The sequence below is a fragment of the Buteo buteo genome, chromosome 12 (genome assembly GCF_964188355.1).
Source record: "Buteo buteo chromosome 12, bButBut1.hap1.1, whole genome shotgun sequence".
Classification (NCBI taxonomy): domain Eukaryota; kingdom Metazoa; phylum Chordata; class Aves; order Accipitriformes; family Accipitridae; genus Buteo; species Buteo buteo.
The window spans coordinates 26549240-26561770 of NC_134182.1; the positions used below are offsets into that span (position 1 = coordinate 26549240).

The 12531-nt window shown below is 40.6% G+C and overlaps 1 protein-coding gene across 1 annotated transcript in view; it reads left to right on the plus strand.

Moving 5' to 3' along the window:
- The window catches only part of LOC142037696 (protein ELYS-like), a 43796-nt gene that overhangs the window by 20344 nt on the left and 10921 nt on the right, over positions 1-12531 (plus strand). Inside the window, exons 13-28 of the mRNA XM_075042177.1 lie at positions 254-382; positions 2478-2568; positions 2656-2745; positions 2908-3048; positions 3843-3947; positions 4695-4788; positions 6318-6441; positions 6554-6610; positions 7795-7941; positions 8679-8866; positions 9039-9183; positions 9277-9408; positions 10532-10679; positions 10770-10920; positions 11484-11570; positions 11936-12159. Of these exons, the coding sequence (XP_074898278.1) occupies positions 254-382; positions 2478-2568; positions 2656-2745; positions 2908-3048; positions 3843-3947; positions 4695-4788; positions 6318-6441; positions 6554-6610; positions 7795-7941; positions 8679-8866; positions 9039-9183; positions 9277-9408; positions 10532-10679; positions 10770-10920; positions 11484-11570; positions 11936-12159 (2053 nt within the window). The remainder of the gene's footprint in view (positions 1-253; positions 383-2477; positions 2569-2655; positions 2746-2907; positions 3049-3842; positions 3948-4694; positions 4789-6317; positions 6442-6553; positions 6611-7794; positions 7942-8678; positions 8867-9038; positions 9184-9276; positions 9409-10531; positions 10680-10769; positions 10921-11483; positions 11571-11935; positions 12160-12531) is intronic.

Consider the following 12531-nt stretch of genomic DNA (forward strand, 5'->3'; position numbering starts at 1 on the left):
ATTGACAGAGAAGCTAGAGAATACTTAATTAAGCATTGCAAGGGCTGACCTTTTGTTTTACAGGATATTTTTTATAAACCGTAGCGGTTAGTTTGGCTGCCGTCTTTAAGACTCTACATAGTAGTGCTTACTGATGCAAGCTTTCTAACAGTTTAAGTGAACATTTTTTTTTATTTCTCTTAGCGATTATTCAGAACCTTAGTGACTGAATAATACTGCTGTCTTAATCCGTAGTTTTTGATTAATGTTTCAGGCCTTGAAATTTTTAAAGAAATGTGGTCCTTCTATAAGTGAAGCCATTCACGATAGCTACAACAGGTGTCTTGTAGCTGGCTTGCTGTCTCCAAGACGCGTTGATGTCCAGCCATCCAGTTTGAGTCAGGTGAGTGCGTATCAGGGAATCAAGGGGGAAATACATCCATCTCGTCTGAGAGGGCTGTAGAGGCTACAAGACATGATAATCTGATTTTCCTATTATTCGCAAGTTGCACTGAAATGCAGGTGTTGACTTGAGTTAGCAGAAGTTATAGTATTCTTCAATCCAAACTACCGAGTTTGAGTGGGGGCAGCACTAAGAGATCTGCGTTGAGAGACCCATCTCTTAATTCCGTGCCACAGATACGCACAAGGAAGCGTGCAGGCAGTGCTGGTCATGCGCAACATAAAGCATCTTTCCCTCACAACAACCTTCACCCCACCGGTTTCTCAAAGCATTATGTTCAGTGCAGTAGCTGACTATGGGGGTGCCTCACTCGGATGCGAGCTGTTGCAAACATCAGCTTGCTGCACTAGACGTGATCGCTTGCTTCCAAGGAATTGGGCTGTGGTAAACAATTACTCTTGTCAGCTCTGCCCGACAACTTCATCACCGCTCCCCCTCATCTTCCCTTCATCAGTAGGCTTTCCTGCAGCCTCTCAAAGCAGATCTTCACCTCTGTAGCCTCGTAGCCCAATTTACTCTGCTTAGCCTGCCCCCTTGTTGCTGCAACACCTGAATCGCCTTTATCTCCTGACACCCACTATCTTCTCTCTGCTTTGTCCCACCATAGTGACTCCCCCCGCCTCGTCACAGGTTTTCCACTTGCAGTGCACCAACCTTTCTCTCTCATCTGAAGAGTTTCATGAGAGACGGAGCCTTTGTGATGAACAGCCCCTCTTCACGCAGGCAGGATCTAAGCTAAACGATTAGCTAGCTAGTCGTCACACAGTGGAGCCATTAGTAGGAAGGGGAGAGCGGTCTTCTCGCTGCCCTCATCGTCCTGTCTACTGGACTGTTCACCAGATTTGTGGAAATGCGTTAAGGCAAATAACACTTCTGCACAGTGTGGTAGCTAAAAGAAGTTTCTTGGCAAGCTGCCCTAGCCCATAGACTGCTTATTTTGCAAGCCTGGCGTAGACTCTTGCATTCAAATGGGATGTTCTGATGTCAGCTCCGGTTTGGAAATAGCTTGGGCAACCAAGACATGTTTTAATAACCTTTGCTGAATTGTGGCCATATCATTCAGAGACTTGTTATGCATTTGAGCAGGGATTTCTTTTGAAAGTTAGTGAGACAAATTTCAGAATTAGGGTCAAGAAGCTGGGTTTGGAGTTTTGTTTGCCACCGTAAGTAGTATCTGGTGTGTTTCCTTGTCTGAAACCCGTTTTCAGAAAAAGATGGACATATCATATGTGTATTCTAATGTGTAGAAATTGCTTTGAATGTGATGATTTTGCCTAGAAGGGAAAGCTACTTTTGAATGTGTTTAAAAAAAACAAACAAAGAAAAAAACAAAAAGAAAGAAGTAAAATTTTGTGAAGGGTCATTTCACCTGAAAGAAGTAATCACACCACCAGCTGAAATAAGCTGCTACTTAATAATCGCACGTCTGTGCATAGCTGTGCATTATCCTTCTCAAGGATTACCACTGCATTATAATACAGTATTTGAGCAGCCTACAATTTAAACCTATTAGAATTTAAATGTGTCACGTCTTTTTCTGTCATTTTAGAAAATGGTAAAGTTTTGGGTGTCTGAACTGCTTCATGTCTTCAGAGTCTAGGAAGCTGCTTGCCCTTAGCTTCCCTGTTTCCGTGCAAGCGTTGCACCGTTGTCTTTGCTCTGTCCCCTTCACGCATTCCTGATGGCAAACTTCTACGTGCAAAATGCGTGACGGGTATTAGCAGAGGATGTTACCGGAAATAGTTAGTTGGAACTCGGTAAACTGAGACTATACCGCAGAGGCATGCAAATAAAGGTTAGAATCAGCCTTCAGTAAGTTGAAATGTTAGAGGGAAAGTTTAACGTGTTTCTCAGACCAACAAGCAGTGCAGCCTGTGGCTAGAGTTAAGAAAAGGAATGTGGAATTAGCTGCGTGTGTACTAGTGGACTGTGTGATGTTTGAATGAGTGTACAGTTAGAAACAAACGCTTGCTGTTGCTGGTTCAGATATTGAAAGCATGTAAGATTCTCAGTTTATTTTGTCGGTTACGTTTAGGAGGAGCAGTTAGAAGCGGTATTGTCAGCTGCCGTCCAGACAGGTTCTTTAGAACTTCTGACTGGATGCATTAAACATTGGGCATCTGAAGGTAATACTTCTTACGTTGTTCTTACGTTATATATTTTTCTAGTTTGCAATTGTCGATTCATTTCTTTTTTGTTTTCTTTTTTTAAAGCGCAGCCAAGTTCTGCTGCTAATTTACAGTTTGTTCTTGAGTGGACATGGAAGAAAGTGATCTATGCAAAAGATGAGTTTGACCAAATATGTGAGTACTAGTGTAGTCATTCTGCCAACACAAAATGGTTCTTTCTAATTGAGCTTATTCAGGAACGTGGCGGTATATGGTACTGCACGGGGTTCTTTAAGCGTACTTTGAAACTCTGAAATTGCTCTGAAGGCTAATGATGTAATATTTATTCTTGAAAAGGTGTTCCGCTGTTTGATGGCTCTCGCAACTTTGTTGACCTGCAGACGTTACAGTCTCTTCAGCACTGCCAGTTGCTTTGGAGCAACCTGAGCACGGTCTTAACCTGTTTTCTAACAGAAGCACAAGAGCTTACTGAAAAAGGTTTGTAATCGTATATATGAAATCTTTGGTATGTTTTACTAAGATTGGGAATTATGCTTGAGTTGTAAGTGTGGAAAGATGAGCTTCTGTTGGTTTTGATGATTGGAAGACAGCCAAATTTAGCTGGGAGAAGGGGCTGAAATCTGAGAAGTTGGGACTACCACTTAATACGCGTTGATTTCAGGGAAATAGTTGGTTGTGGAGTTCATGCAAGTGGGTAGGGGAGGCTACATTCAGTGAGAAGCTGTGTAAGCAGCTGGGTGGAGATTCCAGCAACCGGATGTGGTAGCGCTGCAAATGATTCCATGATTCCTTTTAATTCTTAGCTAGCAATTTATAATTGCATGCGAATATTGTATTGCAAATTGCTAGAAAATACAAAGGAAGCACAAATGAGTAACTTGTGAAGTAAGTTACTTGAGTTTCTGTAGCTTTTTATGTTATCACTTGTCCTTGGCATATTGAGGGGAAAAGAAGACTATCCCTTTGCTACGGTAAAAATCCCCCGCTACGTGAAAAACAAATGTCTTATTCGTGAGTGTATGTAATAGTTCCGGCTTTAGGTTTTTTTTCTTTGAACCTTTAGTGAATCTGGTTCTTTGTAGGGGTTGCTTTTTTGGTTTGGTGGTGAATGTGTTCTTTTTCTTCAAATAAGAAGGTGCCACAGAGTGAGAAATGCAAAGACCGCGATGTCTACCGCCTTACTTTTATACTTTCTATTTGGGACGATGAAGGGGGTTTTGTAAAAATGAAAGGAATTGGATAACAAGAATCATCTCATGCCTTTTTTTCAGGTTTTACAGACTTGACAAACAAGCAGGTGGTAACTGGCCTCCTTTCTTTGTATGCACGAGTGGTCATCTGGTTCTGTCGATCCAGTCTCCTTCCAGAGGGTTTAGGTAAGCATGAACTGTAATACATTTGTAACAGGGAGACTATCCAGTAAGTGATTCTGATGAACACATGCTTAGCCATGTTTTTGTAAATGTTTTGTCAGTACTGAAGTTGTGTTGGTGAAATGGAGATTTTACTGTTTTTTTCAAATACCTAGTGTAGAATAATGCAAGCAGTTTCTTTCCTGGATGTTCCTTAGAAAGAGCAATAAGCCTCTGACTTGAAGGAGTTGCTTGTGTCCACAGCTTGCAAGACCTGGGATTTGAAACAAATTACTATTACACAACAAATCCTGGAATGCTTGTTTTTACAGCAAAGGCATTACCTGCATGTTTGGAACTTTTTATTCATTGCCTGAGGAAAAAATACACCTCGGCAATACTTCTTTATTTGGGTGGATTATAAAGTCTATTGTCAGCCTTCATTGTCTCACAAATGCTCACATGACATGTTTAAGAAACCATTCCCTTTGAGAATTGTCCTTTCTGTAGTGAGCTTCTGCTTACAGTACGTGTTCTGAATGCTACCTCAATTGTAAACTTGAAATGGCACTTGAGAGAAGAAGGAGTTGAGTCTTGTGTCTCACCGCTCCATTAGCAAAGGCAGAAAGAGGATTGGCTTCTTTCAAAGTGGGAGGCTTGCCTGTGCTTCTTGATGCTTAGCTCGTATGATCTTCTGTCTTTTTAGTCAAACGTTTTAGTTTCAACCTGTGATATTGCTTCTTTAACTTGCTTTTACTTTATTGCCTGTAGATGATGATGCGCGTTTGGGTAGACCTTTCTACAATTACCCTCTGATTCAGAGCTACTACACTGGTCATCGACAGAAACTTGAGCGTTTATCAAGGTGAGCCTTACAGGAGAACTCGAGAACACTTCCACTGCGAAATCAGAAGTGGCAGTGAGTGGCTTTGCTATCAACAGTTGGTATTTGCTCTGCTTAATGCAGTTGCCGGCAATCCTCTTCGCTTCAGTGATGCATGCGTTCTCTTGAACACGGAGGTTACTTTCCTGTGTTACAATATTTGCGTATACCTCTGCTTAGTACCATTTGTTGGCATCATCGTTTCTTGGTAGCGTACTTAATCCAGCGGCCAATCTGTATCATTTGGTACTACTGAAAAAGGTCATGTGTTCAGGAGAGGGTCAGCGATCTCCCGTTCAGCAAAGCACGGTGTTCACAGAACAGGTGTTTTGGACAGAGAAGAAAGCCAGTTTTAAACCCAAACCAAACCTCATCTCGTTTATTGACTAGCGAGCAAGGGTAATAACTGTATTGGCCTAAATCACAAGTACATTTGTGTGATTTAATGAGATAGTCAGAGTTCGATGTAGTTGGCACACCTAGCACTCTACTGGCTGTTGGATAAAAGTCACTTGCTGAACGTGAACTCTCTTTGCTGCAGTAGCTCACTAGCATATAGGTGATATGCCTTGGATTAGACGATAATAGATTTTTCTTTGGAAATTGTGCTGAAAACTAAATAAAGAGCTAAAGAAGCTTAGGCTGTGGCACCGCAAACAAGAACAGGATGCTGCAAGGTGAGTTAAGGTGCAAGCTGCGGTGTAGTAGCTATTGACTTTAAAGTTCATCTTACTTAGCTTACTTCTCAAGTAACTTCCATACCGGCTCAGGTGTTCCTTAGAAGCATACAACCTCCAGTGTGCTCTTTCTGCTTCTTATTATGGGGAAATTAAAGGGTAGTGTCACAGTCAGCCAAAGATTGCGATGGACTTGTGAAGAAAGCAATTTTTAAAGCTTCACCCATCCATGGTTGTAATGGTCTGTGCACAGAAACATAAATGCTGCTTAAGATGACACTAAGCTTCACCTGTATGCTCAGCTTTCTGAAAACAACTTTTTTTCAGTAACAAAAGTGAGCTGCTGAGAACAAAATCTGAACTTTCCGTGGTGTTGTCTTCTCACAGCTGTGTATTGGGACACTCCAACAGGAGGCATTAGACTTGCGCTAAAGAATAGTCCTGGTCTTTTGATACTGTTCCGTTTCCTCTGTTAGACAGTAGGAGAGTGGTTATTTCTGGCACATAAAAAACTTTGTTCACACTTCCTTTGTACTACAAGTAAGACAGCAAAAGAGAGAACCTGAAAACGAAAAGGTCCCTTAGTAGGGGAGCTTTCCAGGATGTCTGTTTGGAACTCCTCTAATCATTCACTATGATCTAACAAACATCTTTCACCTGACTCGGACGTTTCTTTCATGTGCGTTTCAAGTCATAATCATGCCTTTGTGTGTTTGTCACTTTCTTTGCCTCATGGGAGCTTTTTTCTGTTTGGTTTGACTGGAGGAGATCTGTTACACTGAGAGGCTGGAATTAGTGTTTGACTCTCCAAATCCTTGCTACCTTTTGTTCCAGAGGAAAATGGGATTCTGACTGCTTGATGATTGATGGAATGGTTTCCCAGTTAGGAGACCAAGTTGAGAAGTTGTGGCGGAGAGATGAAGGAGGAACTGGGAAATACCCACCTGCTAGTTTACACGTGAGTGTTACGTTCCCTGAAAACAGCAACGAACCCCCCAAAGCCCCACCCAAAAGCCCATGATTCATGAAAGACAGGAGTTTTTAAAAAACTTTTGATTTTTCATTTTCAGGCACTGCTGGATCTCTATTTGCTAGAAGGCATTGAAGAAAGCTACAAACATGCAATTGTATCCTTTCTTGTTATTTTTACTACACCTTCAGCATACGCACATAAATGTTCTTAAATGTTTGTCACCTGCGCCTTTAATAACGTTTTTGAGTTTATGCTTCCAACACAGTGCAAGTGAAAACATTTAGTTTAGAATGAAGGCGTGGACAGGAGCATTGTTTTATTTCTTTGTACCGTGGATTCTTTATGATTTTTTTTTTAATGTTTTGTTGCAAAGTCTTTTCTGACATGCGAAAACAGGTTTACTGAGAAATGTTAAAGATAAAAATCTCCCTTGGTTTTTCTCAAAACTTAGCACAGTGTTTAATTTTTTAAAGCACCCGTACCTGTAGCAAATGGCTGCTTACTAGGATGATGCAGTAATACGTGCTGCTTGAGAGCAGAAGGATTTCTAACCGGTACCTGATTTTTGCCCAATTCATCCGTCTTCCAGCCCAGATAGCAGTGCTTGCTTTTGTTCTGTTAGAAGTGCAGGCACACCGAATAAGAAAGGGAGAGAAGAGAAAAGTCATCGGGCAGAAACTTAATTTTTAAGCTGCTGAAATATACAGAATTACTTTTTGTTGTTTGCTGCCTAACCCGAGAGGGGAGCCTAGAGAGCAAGGGGTTTAAAAACAGTTGTACCCCAGAGCTGTCTTATTAGAATATGTCCCTAAAAACGGATGTCAGAAAGAGAAAATGACACTACCGATGAGTGATCCGCATGCTGTTTTAAATCCAGTGTCAATCATTCAGTGCTACGTTGTCTTGTAAGGACACCTTAATTTACATTGTTCTATATACTCTGGAAATGAGGAAAAAAACAACGGTAGAATTTGTTTGCTTTAATAATTAAGCATTGGATGTTCAGGTGTTTTGAATGTCCAACTGGTAGCTCCAGTGACTAAAGAGGGAGCCTGAGTTTGCAACAATGGAAGTATTTAAGTATCTAAAGTTAACCTTTCTGAATGCCTTACAGAAATCAAAGAGTATTTCTTTGTGGCTATTTATTCAGAATGCAGTTTTGTGGTTAGGACCTGACCGTCCTCAAGTTAGAATAGCTCAAAATGGCAAGACTAATACAGCAGTATTTTCTGCTTCCTACCACTTGTATGTCCTGACTTCACTGTGTTTTTCGAAACGTGATGTGATAAATGTTTGGTCTTCCAAATTGATTAGCCTTGACTAGATACTTGATGTCAGACAATTTACTTGCTGCTAGATATCATGCGTTCCTTTCCGAATAAAACAGAGGCTTCAATCGACTCCTTCCCAACTGCCTTTGCTATCCCTTGGGGACTTGTTAAGCTTGTTGAAGGTTTTTGGCTTCTAGATCACAATGATTACGAAGTAAGTACGTTACAATTCAGTTAGACATCCCTTACAGTCCAAAGCTGTAATCTGTCAAATGATTTTAAAAAATCGGTGCTTAGCTAATGACAGGTGCTACAACATTAGAAGCCCTTTTGTCATACTGCTACGACATCTTTAGCAATAAGTTATAATCTGAAATTCTCTTTTAGCCACTTTGACAGGAAATGGATTAAAACAAAGAAGAAATCAACTTTAATCATGCTTGATACTTGAGTTTTCAAAGCCATCCATTTAGGTTGTTTTCAGCAGACCGATGGAGCGCTTTCTCAAAGACAGTGTTTTAGGTACTTTAAATATTAAAACTATGATCATAGCAGCAAGGTTTGAGGCAGAAGACTGCAGAAGTGACTGTTCAACCTAATTCATGTTCTTTCTGATGCTGAAGGTTGTTCTTTGCCTGTCACAAAGTTAATATATCTGTTTGTCTGGGAGAATAGCTAATTATTTAGTAATGTATTTATAGAAAGTGGTGTTTGTACACAGAGATTTGGTTACTCTGGAAAAGTGTGAATTACTCCTTTTAAAACACTCGCTTTGTTCTGTATGGCTAACTGGATTATTTTTTTTGCAAATACTTGAGAATTTTTATCTACAGTAGTTAGTCATCTAAGTTTATTTGACACACGTCCACCCTTACTTAAGATACTTTTGAATGTTCTTGTGGCGTGCGTGCATGTGCATATGATAATACACCTGATCTCTAACCTCTACAGAATTCACTGGCCCTGCTCTTTCATCCAGCCACAATCAAAACTGTGTCATGGCAGCACAGGAGAATTATTCAATCCCTGATGTGCCAAGGAGAGCGTAGGCGAGCCCTCAGATACATACAGATGATGAAGCCAGCAATGTCAAGCAGCAGTGAAGTGCGGCTTTTCCTCACGGTGTTGTTGTCCAATAGGTAAAGAAGCCTATCCCACCGTTTTGGCATTCCAATATTGTGCAAGGTGGAGAACAACTAATGCGAATCACCATGCCCTAAATTCCCTTTAAACTCTGAATACAGTCGTTTGGGGGCATCTTTTTGGTGAAACTATTAATATTCCTTTACGTCTCAAAAAATTGAATTACAGGTGCGTGGTGGAGGCTTGGGGTCTGTTGCAGCAACATGCCACCAGGTTAAACATCAAAGAGCTGTTAAAACACGTGTATGAAATCTGTCAGGAGATGGGACTAATGGAAGACTTACTGAAGCTACCTTTCACAGGCACTGAACAAGTAAGTGTGGACACGAAAAAAATCTTAATGGTCTCTTTGAAAAGAGAAGAGGCAGAATCATAACAGATTTTTGAAATGTGTTATTTCTCATAGGAGTGTTTGGAGAAGATTTTACAGAGCGATGCTGCTGTCCGGAATCTTAGATTTCCTTTAGACCACCATGTGCAGCGTGCCAACTATATCCCAGCGCTGCAGTCGAATCATTCAATGAATGTTAATCTTACGGTAAGCATGAAAGTTCTGTCAAGTGTGCAGGTTTCTGTTAGGTGTTACTAACCATTTTTGGTAGTAAATAAAATAAAAATCAACGCTTTGGTTTTTATACCATTCTTTGAAATACTAGGAATAAGTTCCTACACTTTCTGTTCCAGCTGAACCTAAAAGTTGAACAAAATATTTCACTACTCCAAAGCTACTGTGTGAAGTTATAAACTAAGTGTTGCAGACCATTGTTGACTCCACTTAAAATAGTTTGTTTGCATCTAAGGAATAATGGTTTAGATTGCTGAACGCTGTTTGTGTCACTCCTTTCTGAGGCATGAAGTGTATGTTGTATGTCACCTCTTGAATCTTGCACACAATTTTATTTTTCTAGCTGAGAGCAGTCTGGATGCCAATGCACAGGTAAAATCTGTGTGCTGGTTTGGTTTTCTTTTTATTTCCTCCAGTAACAGCATGAGCTCTGCGATTCCACAACTTCTGTTTTACCCCTTTGATGACAGAAATTCTTATCTAACTTGTATTTCTCTAAACAGCCAGATTAAATTTTGCATTTTGCGAACTTCTGTTATGAATCTGTGATACATTTTCTGTTTTCCGGAACCATAGTTTTCCAGTGGATCGCACTTATAAGGTGGTCTTGGAAGGTTTAGGTCCTGCATTTGAAAACTTTCATTTGGCCAGAAGGTGTGTGTAGGTAGCCTTTTCTTACTTGTTTTAATATTCACATCATTGCGTCCACTGTAATTTGCAGTTGCCCTGAATATTCAGTCATCTCAGACATTGGTGTTTCAGGAAAAACAAGGGAAAGCCTGCTATTTCGTAAGCCATTTGAAAATTGCAGGTGAGAACAAGCGTATCGGAGTGAGGTTCTGCCGAGTGCCAGAATTGTTTCAACTTGAAGTTGTAGGTTCTGTTCTTATCCTAGTCTGCCTTGCCCTTTGCTGAAATTACGAGGTGAAATTGGTGTGTGCCGAGGAGTAGAACTTGCTGCTCCTCTGTGCAGTGGCGGTATTATACAGTATCTGTGGAGGAAATGTATTCACTAATTAGAAATAGCAGAGATAGTTGTGTGCAATGAACTTCTTGTAATCAGTTACCTTCTTGCTTTATGCTTTTTGTTCATCAGAATGATCGTGAGCCTGGCTTGAGAGAGAGAGCAGTTGCCAGGAATTCTACATTGCACCAATGTGGCAAGATCCTTCCTAGAGTTCAAAGGAAGCTGGCCAGAGAGAGAGCCAAGCCTTACCACTTGCCTTCATCGGTCTCAAGAGGAGGTAATTCTTTAGAGGAAGGGAAATACAATGGACAACTGACCACGACTTTGATCACACAAGGCTGATATTTTTTCCCCTCTTGCTTTACAGTCGCAAGACCAAAGCCGTTATCAACAGTAACAAAACAAGCAAATGCAGGAAATGTGCGTACAAGAGCAACGTTCATCAGTAATGTATCGTCCAAAGTTGGAGAAGTAGGGGTAGGAAATGAGCAGAAAACCAGTTGCTCACACTGTGATAGGTAAGCAGCCTTTTAAGAAAGTTTAGTCTTGAGCTGTGTGTTTGGAGAGAGGGAGAGAGAGAGAAATCCACTTGAATTATGTTAGTGTTTTGGAGGGAAGGGACACCTGAATAAAGCTTTCTTTGGCTTTTTTTGCACCTACAAGATATAACATTTAAGAATCAATTCATCTTAAGTAATACTTGGAGCGAGAGTTCTTCTGCTATGATAGTCTCATTTATGCAAATACATCTATTTACATTACAGTAAAAGTGTTTACAGAATTTAAGGTAGCTGAAACGAAACCCATGATTGCCAACAAGCTATTGGTGCACAGGTTTTGGTAGACTTGATTGTGTGATCAAATAGCAATCTTTTACCACTTTGTGCCCAGCTTCTGCTTCGTTTCTGCCTTTGTCTTTTTTTTTTTACTCAAAACCAGGCAGAATTATAAAGAGCAAAAAAGAAGCTAGCAGTTGTCAGATGATTTTCCTAGAGGTAGTATATTCAAGGTGAAACTTGAATTCTGGTACGTTTGGACTTGAGGGGAGTGCAAGTCAGTTACATTTTCCTTTTAATTCTAGGCCTAGAGCTACAGAACCACCAGTCATAACACGTCCTCTCCCTGATGCAGAGTTGCCCGATGCATTTGTTGGGACACCCGTTAACAAAATTTAGCTTTGTACCTGTTAAAGAAAAGGTCGGCTTGGGGACACAACTAAGTGGAGAATTTGAAGTGGCCCCAGCATTGAAATGCAGAGGAATTTTCTTCTGACATGAGAATTACATCACTGGTGCAACGTAAAATTGCATTACTCTTGCCTCAGATGGCAGGGATTTAGGAAATTAAGTGTGACATGTCACGAAATCATGAAAAAACAAGAGAAGGCCTGTAACTTGTTCATGGGCCTGATCTATCAGCCCAGCAGTGCGGGTTCACCTGTATTTCTTGTTCATTGAATGTTTTTGTTATGTATCATGTCAGATGTCTTGAGCGCAGCTCAAGATTTTATTTCATGTATTTATTTATGTTCATATTTTCAATTGTGTATCTTCACAGATTGCCGGATTTGGTGGTTCGTCCTGTTCCTTCAGGTTCTGCAGCACAGGGTGGTAGCTGGCAGTCACCATGCAGCGCTTCTACTTCATTCATGGCATCCAGCCCATTGAAATCAAATATGCTTGGTTCCATCTCACAAAAGAATTTTTCAAGAGCATCGGAGCTGAATTTACTGGAGACACCTCTTGTGGTTAAGGTTTGTGTTTTAAAAAACAGGATCGACCAACCAAAGCAAAAGCCTGTAAACTTTGTTTAACATGAAACCACCAAAGTATTTAACACAAACCCTGTTGGATTCAGACTGTGGAATATTTCCCGCTTGCGTGTGGTTATTGGACGTAGAATCCTTTTGGAAGCAGGACGTTGGGAACAGTCTTGAAGAGGGAAAGTTTAGTTCTAAGTTAAGTGCCGTACGCACATTGTCCCATAGCTTTGTGAAATACTTTGTTCCATGCAATAAAAACGAGTGTAAGTTAAAAATTGGACTTCTGAGTACACATAGATCCTTAGAGATGCAATTTGTAGCTGAACCATCTCATTGTTTAAGTGCTCGATAGCTCTGTGGAGTTTGA